This window comes from Elephas maximus, chromosome 3, assembly GCF_024166365.1.
Source record: "Elephas maximus indicus isolate mEleMax1 chromosome 3, mEleMax1 primary haplotype, whole genome shotgun sequence".
NCBI classification, from domain to species: Eukaryota; Metazoa; Chordata; class Mammalia; order Proboscidea; family Elephantidae; genus Elephas; species Elephas maximus.
The window spans coordinates 64,460,479-64,477,438 of NC_064821.1; the positions used below are offsets into that span (position 1 = coordinate 64,460,479).

General features: G+C 50.5%; 1 protein-coding gene across 1 annotated transcript in view; it reads right to left on the reverse strand.

Moving 5' to 3' along the window:
- Positions 1–16,960, reverse strand: part of MYOM3 (myomesin 3) — a 55,266-nt gene that overhangs the window by 18,547 nt on the left and 19,759 nt on the right. The window contains exons 10-20 of the mRNA XM_049878265.1: positions 16,418–16,559; positions 15,049–15,248; positions 14,332–14,385; positions 13,818–13,945; positions 10,570–10,753; positions 7,850–8,024; positions 6,847–6,968; positions 6,230–6,417; positions 5,890–6,016; positions 4,410–4,588; positions 781–895 (exon numbers count right to left, since the gene is read on the reverse strand). Of these exons, the coding sequence (XP_049734222.1) occupies positions 781–895; positions 4,410–4,588; positions 5,890–6,016; positions 6,230–6,417; positions 6,847–6,968; positions 7,850–8,024; positions 10,570–10,753; positions 13,818–13,945; positions 14,332–14,385; positions 15,049–15,248; positions 16,418–16,559 (1,614 nt within the window). The remainder of the gene's footprint in view (positions 1–780; positions 896–4,409; positions 4,589–5,889; positions 6,017–6,229; positions 6,418–6,846; positions 6,969–7,849; positions 8,025–10,569; positions 10,754–13,817; positions 13,946–14,331; positions 14,386–15,048; positions 15,249–16,417; positions 16,560–16,960) is intronic.

Genomic DNA, 16,960 nt, shown 5'->3' on the forward strand with positions numbered 1-16,960 from the left:
CGACTATAAAAGCACTGGCAGCAATGAAAACAACAGCACGTGCTTGTAGCAGGGGCAGACAAAACCACGTGATTTGAAGTGTCATTGTAATTGGGTAGCAATGACAGCTCTGAAGAGAGCACTTTTGAAGGCTCAAAAAGTAAATTAGCATAGAGCTTTAGCCTTGTAGGTATATTGATATATGTAAGCTGGGCTTATGAAAAGATTTTTTGTTGTTATAACTAACTTCTGGGATATTTTTTATAAAAAACAATAAATTTCTGCTGAAACACTGCACCAAAATTTTATAAACTGACATTTTGGTGTCACCCCTCTGACGGTGTCACCCTGTACAGTCTGTATCCTCCTCCCCTCACCTCCCTGGTGACACCACTGCCTCCAGGGCTTGTTGGGAAAGCTAGAGAGAGTGTAAGAACTGAGAGCTGCATGGCATGCAGAGTAGGGGAAGATCCCAGGAGCTGTGACTGCAAGGCCGGCAAAGCCATGTGTGGTATTGGAAATGGAGTTGGAGATTATTTTAAATATACAGAAAGAGTTGTGTGGCCATGAGAACATGAAAAAATGGGAGAGACCATCAAATCCTATAGAAAAGATAACTGGTGGGTGATGGGGAGAGAAAGCAGACAAGAGGGAAGAGGCATTGCTGAAGAAGGTGGAAGGTCAGTGGGAGGAGGGACCCTCAGTGAGCTTGGAGCCCTGACCTTCTGCAGATCCTCACCCATCTCCCAGCTCCCTCTGAAGTCTACCCTGTCCTCCCTGGTACCCTTCGCCCACCCCTACCTGGCTTGTCCTCCAGGAGCACGGGGTCGGTGGGCATTGATGGCTGCCCCAGGCCAGCTGAATTCACAGCCTGTACCCGGAACACGTAACTCTTTCCTGACTCCAAGTCAGAAATCTGGGGGTGGAGGTGGCCAAGAGTGAGCACGGCGCATCAGTAAAGATTCACCCTTCCTGCACCCCTGGCCGTGGGGTGCAGGGGATCTCAGACTGCCTTGTGGGGTAGGGACGGGCACGGGGCACATTGCTTTCCTGGGTTCTAGACCCTGAGTTCAGTTTTCTAATGGCTTCTCCACCTGGATTATCTCCCAGGTGTGGCACCTGGAACTTCACCTGCTCTAAAATTCTTCCTTTCTTACTCCTTGCCTCTCTGCCCCCTGCTACTTTCTCTCTTTTTTCCTCTCTCTCCCTCCCTCCCTTCCTTCCTGTCTTTTTAAATTATTGTAAAAATGTATATTATATATTAGCCTATTCAGTATTTTTCACGTGTAAAATTTAATGACACGAGTTACGTTAATCATGTTGTGCAACCATCTTCAACAACTGTTGCCAAATTTTCCATCACCAAAAGCAGAAACTCAATGTCAAGGTTTAACTCATTACCTGCCAACGAGAAAACCTCTCTCTTTCTATGCCCCTCCCCCCACCTCTCCAGATGATACCAAAATCCATCCCATCACTGAAGAGAGAAGCCTGGGAGCCATCTTTGCATCTTTCTCTTTTTTGCACCAAGTTCTGCCCATTTTATTTCCTTAACGCTTCTTGAATGTGGCATCTGTCCCCCACGTCCCGCCATGCCCTTGGTTAAGGCTTTATCTTTTCTCATGTGGATTATCCCAACAGTTTCCTCAATGACATCTCCGTCTCTAGACCCTTCTTTCCCAGTCTATTTTCTCCTGTGCCAATCTTTCCAAGATGCCAATCTGATGCTGCTGAAATCTTTCACTGCCCTTTTAGGTCAAGTTCAAATTCTGAGGTTTAGTACCTAAAGTCTTCCCAGTCTGGCCTTAGCCTCTGTTCTCATTCTTCTTTCCATGCCTTCTTCACTTCTGACTCCCTCAAGGTCCCTGAGTTCATCGCGTCATTTCACACCTCCCTCCCTTTGCCCTTGTTGAGCCCTCTGTCTCAAATGCTCTCTCCTCCTTCTTGGTCTAGCTAACTCGAACTCACCCTTTACCACTCGGCTCAGGAAATGTGAGGGTTTCCAGAAGCTTCTCTGACCTTTCTCCTTTGAGGTCCCAGAACCCTTTGGTCTCCCTTCAATGGTAGCATTTTTTACACAGTATTGTAATTGCCTGTTACCCATCTTTGCCCGTTATCAGACCATGCATTTCTTAGGCCAACAACCATGACTGACTTAGCTTTTTATGTCTAGGACCTGGCTCCAGACCTGGCACTAAGTAGGTGTCAAGAAGTGTTTAGGGAATTAGTGAGTGAGTGAATGTCAGCCAACCATCCAACACAGAGACTCATGCCAAGTCCCTGAGGACTGTACCGCCCTCGCCTGGGCCAATCCTGAGCCTTTGTGGGGAGGCGGAGGGACCATCCCTTGGGCCTGGCTCTCAGGTCATCTGTCCAGCGCTGGCCAGCTCTACTGTGGGGGAAACTAGCCCTGTGGAACCGGAAACTGCAGAATTTCAGCACATTTCACTGGCCAACTCTGTTCCTCCCTATTCTTTCAAAGCAGTACAGAGGAATGTAACTTGAAGGATTTACTTCCCCTGCAGTTCCATCCCCAGAGAGGACCAGAATTAACAATTGGTAAAAATCTTTTTGGGCTTTTTAATACACATAAAACATTTAGAAACGTTTTATGTCCTGCACTCTGTTAGTACTGTTATGTCTTCTTTCTGCACTGGAAGTTTTGGGTTTCTCCAGCCTGTCTTCTTTTCTCCTGGTGCTAACTCACAGAACGCTGATATGTAGTCATGAAAACTGCACACCCCTCTGCCTGCTGGTGAAAGACACCTCAGGAAAATGAGCTGGAGAACATTTTCCTCCTTTCCCTAGGGCTGCAGAAAATCGAACCTAATCTGCCTCACAGACCTGTCCTTACAGACGCTACTTGAACAAAGGAGGCCTGTGAGACCCTTTGTTCGGCCTCAGAGATGAATGCTACCGTGTGAATGTGGCCTCTGTTGACCTGAAAGTTGGAAATTCTTGATTGTCTAAGTTAGTAATTTGTGTCTGCTGGTAATGTTTCGACGGACACTACTGTTTTCTGAAATGGATAAATACCGGTGAGTTGTCTTTGTGATGCCAGATGAAGACAGTTTTCACTTCCCTTTTTTCCTACGTGTGTGGGAGTTAAAACCACCACCACCACGAATGAATAAAACCAATGATTCTGTTAGATTTCTTATCCTTCCAAAGTTTAGAGTTTGTTTCTCATCTAAATTAGCAAAAAGAAAAAAAAAATGCATGGGGCCCCTGGGAGGTACAAATAATTAACAAGCTTGGCTGCTAACGGAAAGGTTGGAGGTTTGAGTACCCAGAGGTACCTCAGAAGAAAGGCCTGGAGAAACATTTCCAAAAAAAACCCAGCCATTGAAAATCCTATGGAGCACAGTTCTACTCAGACACACTTGGAGTCACCATGAGTCAAAATCGATTAGACGGCAACTAGAAAAAAGAAAATATATATATATATATTTTCAGTCATGCGTAGCTAATGTCCAGGATCCATCCTGTGAAATAGGACATTATGTGATTTGGACGTTGTGTGAACACCTCAGGGTGCAGGGCTCCTGGGTGCACAGGCGCAGGGGCTGATTGCAGTGTGCAGCCTGGCAACTCCCACTCTGCCAGTCTGCCTGGCAGGCGCACCGCAGTGCTGTGAAGGTCACTGCAGGGAGGCTCCAGGCGTGGGTCAGAGCAGCAGGAAGCCCCCTCGGAAACCCAGTGACCCCACCCCGGCCAGGCCCTGCAGTGTCTGCCAACCTTGGGCGCTCAGGAGCAGGGTTAAGCACCCACACCTCCCAGTGGCAGGGGTGCCTGTCCCCGTCGGTAGAGGGCAGTGGGGCAGGCCTGCTGCTGAGTCAGGCTGTGGGTACCCTCTGGAGGGTTACACAGGACCACAGATGTATATGTACACGTTGCCCGAATGGATTGGATGTTATGCGTGTTTGACTGTAAATACGTGTGTGTGTGTGTGTATCTCCACGCACACGCACATATATATACATATTATATGTTACCTAACATATAAACATCCCACTCTATGTCCTGTTTTTTCTCTTAGCCGTATATAATGGCTGTATTTTCATGTCAATGCGTACATATAAAAGGTCTACCTCATTCTTTGAACTATTGCTACTCCTTACTAGCTCCTTAAACTACCTTATTCTTTATACTACCTGGTACAGGCTGATTAGTGAATTTTGAGGGATGAGTCTGACCCACCTGGGGCAGGGTAAGAGCACCAGGCAGCCAGAGCCAGGAGGTTTGGGCCCTATCTGCTACCAACTTGCTGTGTGACTGTGGATACATCATTCACCCTCTCTGGGCCTCTGCCATTAGTGAAGGCAGCAACATCTGAGGGCCATTCTGGCTCTGATGTTCTGCGGTTTTGCTCTGCCCAGTGGCAGGGAAGGATTCAGGGCCAATCGGAGGACAAAAGGGCAGGGACTCACCCTCAGGTGGTTGTCAGAGATGGGGTGTGGGGTGACTGGCTTCCATTGCTCAGAGCCTTCCTCCTGGTAACTGATACAGAAGCCTGTGACTGGTCCAGCTCCTGTGTACAGCGGGGACTCCCACTGCAGCATCAGGGAGGTGGCCTGCACCTCGGACACCCGCACATCATAGGGGGGCCCTGTGAGAGACGGAACAGAGAGGGAGTCAGGCACGTGGCCGGTCAATTGGGCGGTGAGCTGAATGGTCAGTCAGCAAGATTATCATTCTGTCAGTCACAGCCAGGTCTGGACGCACCTGCTGTGGGCATAGTGGGGACCTGGCTGGCCTTGGCTTCATGACAAAGCTTGGCTCTGGGCCTGATATAGGGTTAACTCTTCAAAATGTGCTCAGATAACCTTTTTTTGGAAGCTTCTCTGACTCTCCCCGTCCCCATCCCAGACAGTGTTAATTCTCCTAATGTCTTTGTCATTTTAGTATTTAGTGTAGAGGGTAAGGGTGTGACCTCTGGAGTCAGAATGCAGGGGTTCATGTCCCAGCTCTACCCTTTCTAGTAATGGGGACTCAGCAAATTAGTTAAGCTCTGTGTTCCTGCCTCCTCATCTGTAAAATGGGTGTAATAATAGTTCTTATAGTGTGGTTGTGAACATTAATGAGATAATTTAGGGAAAGCGTTTGATACACAAAGATGCCTGGTGGTGCGGTGGTTAACTGCTCGGCAGCTAACTGAAATGTCAGTGGCTGGAACCCACCAGACTCTCTGAGGGAGAAAGATGGGGCAGTCTGCTTCCATAAAGATTTACAGCCTTGGGAACCTGCCTATGGGGCAGTTCTACTCTGTCCTGTAGGGTTGCTATGAGTCAGAACTGACTCGTTGGCAGCGGGTTTGGTTTTGGTTTTTATTATAATTGGTATTGTCTAAAAAGCATAACACGTTGTGATCACCTGCCATTTAGGTAAAGGTTTTGTGTAGAAAATGGAACCGAGCTGAACAATGATGAAAGGTTGTATTCTTCCTTCCTTCCTTCTTCATTTGTGAACACGCTAATGGGGTTTTTGGGGCAGTGTGTAGGGTGACCAGCTATCTCTGTTTGTCCAGAACTGAGGAGATTCCCAGGACGTGGGGCTTTCGGTGGTAAAATTGGGAAAGTTGCAGGTCAACTGGGAGTTGATCACCCTAGCAGTGTGCCTTTGGAGTTCAAGATCGATCTGTGGCCAGAATCAGAGCTCAGATGGTGTGTCAAGTTGGGGATAGTTTGTGCCAACGGTACAGGGCCAGTCTATGGCCAAGGTCAGAGGTCCTCTAAGGAATGGTTAAGACTCAGTCTGTGTCAGCTTGAGGAGGGGGCCAGGGTTCTGGAGTCAGGGACCAACAGAGGAATCTTGAAGACCAGAGGGCTAGGCATTGTTTGTCTCCTTGGCTAGATTTGGGGAGAGGGCACAAGGCTAGATGCTGGACTCCAGGGCCTCTAGCCCTCTCACCTGGTTGGGGCATCGTCCACTCTTTGCACTCAAACAGGCTGCTGGGTGCTGACAGCTCACCAACACCTGCCCAGTTTGCTGCCCGGGCACGAAACTCATAGAAGTGGCCTTCATGAAGGTTGCCAATCTGGAAGGGTAGAAGCACACACACTGTGGAGGCTGAGGCTGGGGGAGGAAGGGGAAGAGGTGCTGGGCCAGGAGAGATTTGGAGAAGGAAGGTAGGCCTGTGTGTCTGTGCTTGAAAATGAGCCTCCTTCAGCCTCAGGGCCTCAAACGGTGGCCTCTGGCCTCCATCCGTACAAACAATGAGGCAAGGGTAGTGGCCATATTCCAGCCTTACCTTGCAGACCCGGGCCGGGATGGGCTGCTGGTTGACTGGATGCCAGTCCAGCTCGTCTGAGTCGTGCTGGTCCAGGAAGTAGCCCAGGATCTTGCCACCTCCTCGACGCTTGGGGGGTTTCCACCCAATGACCATATCATTCTTCCCACAGTTCAGGAGGGTGAAATCGTATGGGGCAGATGGAGTGGCTATAGGGAGGCAAGGAGGTGAGGGCAGTTGCTTCCTAAAGGAGGCTGGATTGGGTAGGGGAGCCTGAGGGAGCCAATAAGCCTCCCTCAGTGGGCATCCACCCTGCTCCAGGGGTCTTTCCTTAGCCAGCTGCATCTGCTGTTAACCCTGACTCTGCCCCCTGGAGGGCACCTGGGCTTCAGGTTTCTGGGCCTGGGAGGCCTCTTCAGCCCCTGAGCTGGTCAGGCTTTGTCCATGGCCTCAGGCCATTGTTACTTCCTCCCCAGTGGAAAGGATAGTCAGGGTCAGCCTCGGTGCTCCTCAGAAGACTTATGCCCCATTAGCCTCCAGGAATGGCCCCCAGGATGTGGTCTATAAACCCCTAGCTCTCTGCCCTCCCAGGGCTGTCCCCAGAGGCTTGCAGGCTGGACCTGTTCCTTTGGACTTACCCAGAGCCTGCTTGACCCTGATGGGTTCGGTGGCTTCTGAGTGCTCACCTACCCCGGCCTCGCTGACTGAACTGACACAAAACTCATACTCCTTGCCTGTCTTCAAGCCGGGAACTGTGAACCTGGGAGAGAAGTGTGCAGCTCTCAGGGATGACTGAATACCTCAAAGACATTCCTGAACATTCTAGAACAACCTTGTGGGATAGGTGGCCACCAGCATGGTTAGATTTGAGGGTTCTGGGCTAGTTTTTATCTAAAATCATTGCCCTGTCCCCATCATGATGTCTGAAATGCTACCCCAGGGCATTTATTCCTTAAGGTTTTATAGGATGTTTGCTCTTCTGGGTGGTATAGACTGTTTGTGCTCAACCACTGACCGAAATGTGTGGTGATAGGAGTCCACCCTGCGGCACCACGGAAGAAAGGCCTGGCGATCTGCTTCTGTAAAGATTACAGCCAGAAAACCTATGGAGCAGTACTGCTCCGTAACACACGGAGTCACCCTGAGTTGGAATTGACTGTACGGCAGTGTTTTTTTTTTTTCTCTTTTAGATCCCACCATTTAAAATGCGAATATGCTGGTAAAGGTGGCCACTGCCTGGCTCGATGCTGTGTGGTACATCTTCAGGGCTTTGAGCTTTGTTCTTGAAAAAGAACCAAAAGCAAACATCAGACCAGTTGCAGTCAAGTGAACCCTGACTCACAGCGACCCCATATGTGTCAGTGGCTGTGACCGTTCAGAAAGAGATCACCAGGACGTTCTTCTGAGGCACCTCTGAGTGGGTTAAACCTGCCAACATTTTGGTTAGTAGTTGAATGCTTAACCATCTGCGCCGCCCAGAGACGCCACAGGATTGCAGTTAGGAATAAATGAATTAATATGTGAAAAGGGTTTAGAGCCGTGCCTGGCCCAGTGTGAATACTGTGAAATGGGAGCTGTCGTTACTGTTCCGGCCCCTCTTTTGAGGAGGCCCTGGTGTGGAAAGCGGTGGGGCTGACTTACCTGTTGCCCTGAATGGGCTTGTTGTTGACTGTTTGCCACTCTGAAGACCCCGCCTCCCGGGAGTAGATATAGTAACCCAGGAGCTCAGGTGCATCTTTCACAGGATTCCAGGTCAGGGAGATGGAGGTCTGTGTGTCTCGGAAAGCTTGAACTTGAGTGGGAGGAGGCAGGGTAACTATAACACAGAAACGGGGCCGACTGAGAATGCTGAGTGACAAATTACAAGGCTGGGGGAGGGGGAGGGATGTGAGGAGAGGCTGGGAGGTGCCCCACAGTGACCAAGGCTGGTACCCGGCTTCCAGACATGCCCTGGGGCTGGAGGCAACTCTTTCTCAGGGTCCAGAGGTGCACCCCAGACCCTTATATCCTCAACATTCCCTTCTCTTTTTATCTCCAAACAGCTCTGCTTCCTCACTTAAAGCCCCCTCTTCAATAATCCTTATAAGTTGTCTCTCTTTCTCAGATGTCACCAAATCGGACAGCCTTCCTAAGTCCTTATCTTCATCTCTAGAAAACTTGATTTACTTTTCTTGAAACTCCTCTCTTGACTTCCGTGGCTCCCTGAGACTAAGCTCCTTGAGGTAGGGGCTGCTATGATTTGTTAAATGGATGAATGGATAAATGGATGGATGGATGGACAGAGGGACAGATGGATGAATGGACAGATGGGTGGATGGATAGGTAGATGGACAGAAGGACAGATGAATGGCTGGATGGATGGACGAATGGATGGATGGATGGTCAGAGGGGCAGATGGATGGCAGATGGACGAATGGAAGGATGGCAGGCATATGACCTTCCTAGCTTTCTTTTTACTTCTTAAACTCCGTACACATCCTTTGGTGGCTCCCCATCTTCCTTTGTCCACAAATGTGGGACTCCACCAAGCTTCGACTCTTTAACTTGCTTCATTTTTCTTCCCCCCTCACATTACTGGGGATCTTGCCTATTTGCATGCTTCCACCTCTGTGCAGGTGACCCCCTGGGCTTCACCTCCAGCTCTACCCTCTCTCGTGTATTCCAGAGCTTCATCTTCCATCGCCCTCTGGACAGCTGCCCTGGTGTTTTGGTAGCATCCCAAAGTTAACAGGAAAAAACGGATCTCAACATCCATCCAATAGGAATCCAGTATTGATTGAGTGCCTGCTTAGAGCCAGCACTGCACTTGGCCCTGGGGACGTGCTGAGAAATAGACATGAGGCCCCAGCCTCCGGAAGGTGTTATCAGCTCCTTCAGCCTCTTGGATTGAAGACAATGTGGCAGTGGGTGCAGGTAGAGTGGAGGGAGAGGCTGCAAGGAGGCCACTCAGAGACCCCATGTGCCCAAGAGACCCGACTCTAGCCAAGGGCAAGAACATGAGCTGAGGGTATCAATGGTACAGAGTAGTCTCAGACAATACAGTCATGACTTCAAGGTGGATTTCATGACCTGAGGAAATGTCTGTGCTATAACGTTAAGTTTTACAACTAAAATGCAAAGTTCTACATAGTCTGGTTGTACTTTCAAAAAGATGCATTAATATGCGTGTGGTTAAAAATCCAGAAGCCCAGGCACCGAAATGCTCACAGTGGTTACTCCTGGGCCATGGGATCACGGGGGGCCAGGCGTTCTTTTCCCTTCCTCTCTTCCTACCCTCCTTCGCATCTTTTCTACTGCCTTCTAAATTTTTTTTTTGCATCTTCCCATTTTTATACAAAAATTTTACTTTTAGAGTAAAAATAAATACCCTTTCTTTTTTCCTTTTCTTTTCTTTCCTTCCCTTCCATTTCAGAACTGAACCTCGCCCTAAGGCTGGCTTATGGCCAGACATTGCCCACTCAATCACAACCCACTCACTGGCCAGTCTCTGAATCAAGCCCAAATGTTAACTGCACTAGAATTCAAATAAAAACCACTGGCCCACTGACCCATTCATACTTCCCATGAGAATAATTTTTTCCTCTGAATTACCAAAGCAGAGCAAATCTACGAGGGCTTTGAAATCTCCACATGGGACCTGTGGCAAACCAGGCTTTTCTGTGATGGGTGGTGCTGCACCTGGGTTCCTTAGAAGGCCTACTTGGGAATGACAGCTAAAAGGAACTTCTGATCTGATCGAAAAGCCCCAGAATCCAGAGGCCTCAGAGGAGGGGATGGTGCCCCAGGAAGTTGGGGCCAAGGATGGAGCTGTAGGTGGGAGACTCAGGAAGGAGCTGGGGGTGGAGTATTAACCAGAACAGTGTGTTTGGCAGATGAGGACACCGCGGCTCTCAACAACTTGCTCAAGGCCACGCAGCACCGCAGACGAGAGCAGTGTCCTGCCTAGTGATCCAGAGCTCGGGATGGGACAGATCAGCCTGCGCCAGGGAGGGGGCCTTCTCAGAAGGCATGCTCTTTGTGAAGGCCTGCCACAAGAGGCAGGATCTAGGGGGCTGATCAGAGACCTTTAGAGCCGAGGGACCACCTCTAATACCAGCTGGCCTCTGTAACCTGTGAGCTGTTGACCTGGAAGAGATGTCTGTACCCCCACAAGCCTCCTGCCCAGAGAAAAGCGATTCCTGGTGTCCTAAAACTTTATAGGCCTGAGCGCATGTTGGTTTTTGGCTTCATGATAGAGAGAAGGGGTCAGGGCTGGGAAAATGTGTGCAGCTCTGTCCCAGCAGACTTGGGGTCCTGAGCCGTGGGTGCTGGAAGCCTGGCCTGCCCTGTCCCTATCCCCATCTCCTGCATCACACAGATACCTTGTTTCTTCCCCAAGGTGACGGGCTCGCTGGGCTCTGAGGGATCGCTCATGCCATACTGGTTTATTGCTCGCACCCTGAAGACATATGACTTCCCTTTCTCCAGATCCAAAAGGGCGAATCGTGTGGATTTCACAGGGGTTTCTGAGCTGATGGCCTCCCAGGTGCCACTACCTATGACAGACTGTGAAAATGGAGAGAAACTCGGTTGGTTATGTGGTTGCGTGGCTCAGTCTCTGTGCTGGGCACTCCTCACATATGTTCTAGTGACTTCTGTCTCTAGCCCAGGCTGACCCTGAACACTTGAGCTGTGGGTCCACCAGCTCCTCTACAACTCCACCTAGACGCCTGATGAGCAAGCATCTCAACACTCAACACGTCCAGAGCTCAGCTCTGAAAATTTCCCCCACACCTGTGCCGCCCACCTTGAGTTAATGGCGCTCATCCTTCCAGTTGCTCTGGCCACAGCCCGGGAGCCATCCTTGACATCTCTCTTTCCCTCACACTCCACACCTGGTCCATCAACAAGTCTGGTTGGTGCTACCTTCAAAATTTATTCAGAATCCAACCATGACTTACTCTTGCTCTCCCCACAACCTTGATCCAAGCCACCATCATCTCTCGCCTGAATTATTTTAATAGCTTCTTGACTGGTCTCCTTTACCTATCTTTACCCTCTTCAGTCTTTTCTCAAAATGGTAGTCAGAGGAATCCTTTTAAAACACAATCCAGTCATGTCCCTCCTCTGCTCAGAATCCTCCCAAGCTCCCCATCTCTCTTAGAGCCAAAGCTTCTCCATGACCTGAGCCCCTGCTACCTTTCTGATGGAGTCTCTCCCCTCCCTCACCTTGCCCACCCACCACAGCTCTGTACCTCTTAGCTGTTCTTTGATTGTGCCTGGTCAACTTCTGCCTTTGGGCCTTTGCACGTGCTGGTCCCTCTGCCCGGAATGTTCTGCCCCCGGAAATCTCTTGACTGGCTCCTCATTTCCTTCAAGGCTTTCCTTAAAACTCGCCTCAAGGAGGCCTTTCTGGATCACCCCATCCAAAATTTAAACAGCTTCTCCCCGACACTTTAAGCTCCCCTCCCTGCTCTATGTCTTTCTCCTTAGCACCTACCATTAGCTAATGTACTAAATATTTTACTGATTTATTTATTGTCTGTCCCCCATCTTCCTACTCAAGTGTCAGCTCCTCAAGACAGGATTTTTCTGTTTTATCTACTGCTGAGTCCCTGGGGCCTAGAGCAGTACTGGCACATGGGAGTTGCTCAGTCTGTGTTTGTTGAGTGAATAAACAAATACATGGATGCAGTCTCACAATAACTCTGCGAGGTAAGTTTTGATTTCCCTACTGATGAGGACACTGAGGTTCAGAGAGTTTTGGTAACTGGGCTGAAGGCCACGCATCTAAAATCTGGTGGAGCTGGTATTTACACTTAGGTTTGAATGCCTCCAACCCTGCTCACTTTCCATAGCTTCGGGGATGCAAAAGGCAGCAATAAATTCTGAGTCTCTGGACAGATAGAGGGTGAAGAGCCAAGGGTAATGAAGGCAGTCGAGGCACCTGGAGATCATCTCTGCTGAGTCTGGGCATGACAGCTGGAACCTGGACACACTAGGGGGACACACTGGCCCTGCCCTCCCTGCCCATCCCCTCTCAGGCCCACCTGAATGTCGCTGGCCTTGAATGCAGCTGGGCCAAGAAACAGCCGTAAAAATCAACACCTACCGTGTGCCAGGTCCTCTTTTAATTAAATTAATCCTCACATTAACCCTATAAGGCATGTACTAGTCTTATCTCCATTGTATGAAAGAAGAAACTAAGGCACAGAGAAGCTAAATAACTTGTCCAAGGTTGCACAGCTGGTAAGTAGCAGAGACAGGATTTGAATCTAAGCAGTCCGAATTTAAGGTTTAACCATTATATTCTCTGTTGTCAGCTGCCTTTGAGGCAGCCCCTGAATCATGGCAAGCTCATGTACAATGGAATGAAACACTGCCTGGGCCTGCACCATCTCCATGATTAGTTTTAGACCAGAACACTGTGATCCATAGGGTTTTCACTGGCTGACTTTTGGAAGTAGATTGCCAGGCCTTTCTTCCTGGTCCATTTTAGTCGAAGCTGTGCTGAAACCTAGCAACACACAAGCCTCCACTGACAGAGGGATGGTGGCTGCATAAGGTGCATTCACCTGGAATTGAACTCAGGTTTCCTGCACGGAAAGTAAGAACTCTACTACCAAAACACCAATGTCCCCATTGCACTCTATAACCCCGCAAAGCAAATCTTCAATGACCTATAACTTTCCCATGTCAGAGAAATAGGATCACCCTTGAATGTGAAAAGAGAGGCCCATTTGGATCACCAGAGCTGGAGATTTCTCCCTGGAAATTTCTTCCGGGGCGTTTATTCATTAATCCTTTGCTGTCTGCCTATTACGTACCATGCGCTGTGTGGGGCACAGAGAGTAATGAGCTGATCAAGCTGGCCTCTGCCTTCAGGGAGATCAGGGTCAGGAATATCTCCTTGGGAAGCATTTACAGACCCAGGGCTGCTGGCCACTGCTGTGACCTGTGTCTTATTTCATCCTCCCAGGGAAGGTTCTCCATTCTACGCTCAGAGAAATGGAGGCTGAGCCAAGTTAAGAAAACAGCTTAGGATCGCACAGCAGAAGCCAGGATTTCAACTGATTTTAATACCTGTGATTTTTTTTTTACCTGTGCCATGTTGCCTTCCCTCCAGTGAAATCCACTCCACACAAGCTGCCCCCACCATTGGGGCTTCCCCAGACACCTGTCCCCACCGAGAACCTCCTGCCCTGTGTCCCATGAATGCTGCTGGTTGGTGCCCTGGCTGGTGGGTGCCAGCCTAGCTCCTTCCCAACATGCCAAGAAGAGATGTTTGACCCAATGTGTGACCCTATGCCAGAGGGGAGGCATCCAGGAAACAGAGGCTCTTATTATTGACATTGTTGTCCCTACCTCTTAATTTTGTGTATTTCTATGAACACCCTCAAGAATTACTGTTGATAACTGGCTTCTCCGGGGCTGGAGGTGACCTCAAGCCCTATGATGAGGGCACGTTCAGCCCCTTCCTAGATGGGGGTTCTCTTTTATTCTCTGAAGGCCTCCCCAGGGGACATTGCCTGGGGCCTCTCAGCACATCCTGGGACTCCCCATACCTGGGTCCCCCAGCATATTAATTTCTCAGGTTAACTTGGGGCTGGGGCCCTTGGGATCTCCATACCTTCTCCAGGGAGTATGTCAGTGGGGCCTTGCCTCGGGGCCTAGGCTCCTCCCAGGCCAGGACCACATAAGCCTCTCGGATCTCGCTGGCGTGAACATTGGTTGGGGCCGAGGGGATGGTCACAGAGTCTGGAATCAGAGTTGTCCAGAGGCAGAGATGGGTGGGTCTCAGAGACCCCTAATCTCAGCCCTTCGTTCTATAGAGGAGGCATTTGGGGCTCAAAGAAGGGCAGGGACTTGCTCCAGGTCATCCAGCAAGGCAGGGCAGAGCCAGGGCCAGAGTCCAGGTCTCCCTACAGCCTTGCCCAGTACTACCTCCACCATGGGGGGCACAGCAAGATGGACCACACCCACCCAAGAGCCCCGGCCTCCTCCAGCTAGACCCCACTCACTCTCACCACCCCACACTCTGCAAGTAGACAGCTTCCGCCTCTTTGCCAGCTTGTGCCCAAGTTTCCAGAACCACAAAGGACATTGGGGTATTGAGGCAAAGAGTTTAGAAGATTTACACGTACCTTCAAAGTCATCTTTGCTGATTGTGATCTTGTTTCCCAGATCAAAGGGGATCTCTAGGATCAAGAATGAAACACATTGGGCGAGAAATGAGGGGTGGAGGGCTGGGTCAGGAGAACGAGTCAAGGCAGGACCCACCCTGCTTGGGTTCTGAACCTCCCATAGGTTTCTAGTCCTAGCCTTGTGGCTCCTCACTAAATGGCCCTAGGTAGGGCCTCTCTGGGCCTCAGTTTACCCAGGGGTCTAAAGTGAAGCAACGTTGCTCTCAGCTGCAGAGAGGTGCTGTGTTCTCTTAGGGCAAATGGGGACAGAGAGGAGAAATGAGTTGCCTGGGGCCCACCTAGGACATGGTGGGGTTTGGGGGCAAACCCCTCAGGCTGAGTCCTAAGGACTTGAGGGGGCTGTGTTCCCCTCTCAGGCTGGGGACTTCTGAGGGCAGGGCTTCTTCTTTCCTTCAGAGGAAAGGCACCTGAAGCAGGTGGTCTCCTCCTCCCTCAGATTAATGTCGCCTCAGGATAGTGTGTGTCTCCTCCATCAGCCTAGGGGCTCTTGAGGACAGAGCTATACCTTCCCCCTCAGGCTAGGACTGTCTTCCCATCAGATGAGGGGTTTCTGAAAGCTGCGCTGGGTCATTCCCTGTGGACAGAGGCTTGTTATGGGAACTGTGCTACCTGACTGAGGGAAGCTCTGGAGTGTCTCTGCGGGGCCTTCATACTCACCTATCTTCTTCCGGGCTTCATCAGGATCATCCATGACAACCAACTCTGAGGCTTTGGAAGGGAGGCTGCTTCCTGCTTGGCTGATGGCTCTTACCCGGAACCGATAGCTCTGGCCTTCGATGAGGCCTTGGATTGGGCACCGACAGGTCCCCCCAGGGGCCTTGTGGCAGGGCACCCATTCTCCGGACTCACCCTGGCACCTGCGGGAGACAGGCCATGGCTTTTGGCCCCTGCATAATACTTATGCTTTCCACTTTGAGCCTTGGTGAGGGACACTCTTTCCCTTCCACCCCAACTCCTACCCATCCCCTTCTAGCTGCCTGCCCAGTTCTCCTCTGCCATTAAAGTCCTTCTCTCCAATTTAAAAGCCTGGCTCTGACTGCAGGCTCCCAGGAGGCCTTCCTGTCTTCCTTGACCATGATGCTAATCAAAATAGCTATGCCTTTCTTTTCTGGAGCTTTATTGTGTGCCTGGAGCTGGGCTGTGCCCTTCAATCCTAGGAGTCAGGTGTGACCACCTGGGCTGTGCAAAGTGGGGATCTGCAGCTCAGAGAAGTGAAATGGCTTGCCCAAGGTCACACAGCTTGTGAGTGGTAGATTCATGGAGGCCTGCCCACTCCCTATACCGGTGCACTTTCTGGATTGACCCTCTAAGCCTGGGCTTTCTGCACTCTCTCAGGACCACTGTCCTCAGGCGCTGTGACAGCACACGTTGCTGGCTGGATGGTGTAACAATCATATGTTGGCCCAAATTCTAGCTCCATTGCTAATAAGTGACGTGACTTTGAGCAAAGTCATCTGTCCACAGATCTCAGTAGAATGGGGCATTAAAAAGTCCCCTCCCTTATATAGGATTAAATGAGATAAGGCATGCCCTTATCACAGCGCCAGGGACAGAGTCAGCTAGCCCCATTGATGGCAGAGTTAGGTATTATTTCAAGCTCAGGCTTCAGAGCTGGAAGCATGGGAAGGAGGCAGGATGTTCTGTCCCTTCCTCCTCCCCCTTCTCCCATTTCCAGTGTGCCCCCCTCCCCACTCTGGGATCAGGACTCTGTCACTGTCATCCAGGGAGGAAAAAAGCCACTAAGTTAACATGGGCTCAGGTTGCAGGCACTTATTAATATTTCTCCCCCAGAGTCAGCTCATACTGTAAAGGAACCCAGAGGCCATGGCTGGTGCCAGCAGTGGAATTCCAGGTGGCAGTGTGACAGATCTGGAGGTGTGGACACCCTTCTGTTGTCCCCAAACTGGCCCTGTCCTGAGGAGCCAGGGGTTTGCCAAGGCTAGGGATGGGGCCTCCTGTTCCTGTGGTCCCCATGCCTGTCCTCACAACTGTGCTGGGGACTCTGCCCCTGAGGAGACTGACTCACTGCTCGATGGAGTAGCCAATGATGGCGCTGCCCCGGGTGTCGCTGGGCGGGGCCCAGGTCAGGATGAGGCAGTCTCTATTCACATTCAGGCATCGGACGTTCAGTGGGGAGCCTGGGGCCCCTGGCTTCTCAGCTGCAGCATCTGAAACCCAGGGACAGGGGGAGAGGGGAGGCTCTGCCAGTCAACGTCCACTTAGTAACAAGCTGCTTTCCGCTCCTGCCCAGCATCTTCTCCTTCAAAACCCTCCGGGGCCTCAATTTTGATCTCCAGGACCAGATCCTGAGTAACAGCCCCCTGACCCTAAATAACAACATAGAGGAGGTTACCATGGTTTAGGGACCCACTCAGGGCCAGATTACCCAAGAAGCAAGGTATGGATGCACTGAATTGTCTTCCCACCAGTCTGCTGTAAACAATTTCACCCGTTGTCCACTGCGTCAAAGATGGGGTGAAACCTATGTGAAATGGCTCACCCCAGGTCAGCAAATAAACACAGTTAAGCCTGTGGGAACCTTGCTTAATTCAAGCTGGTGCATACCGTG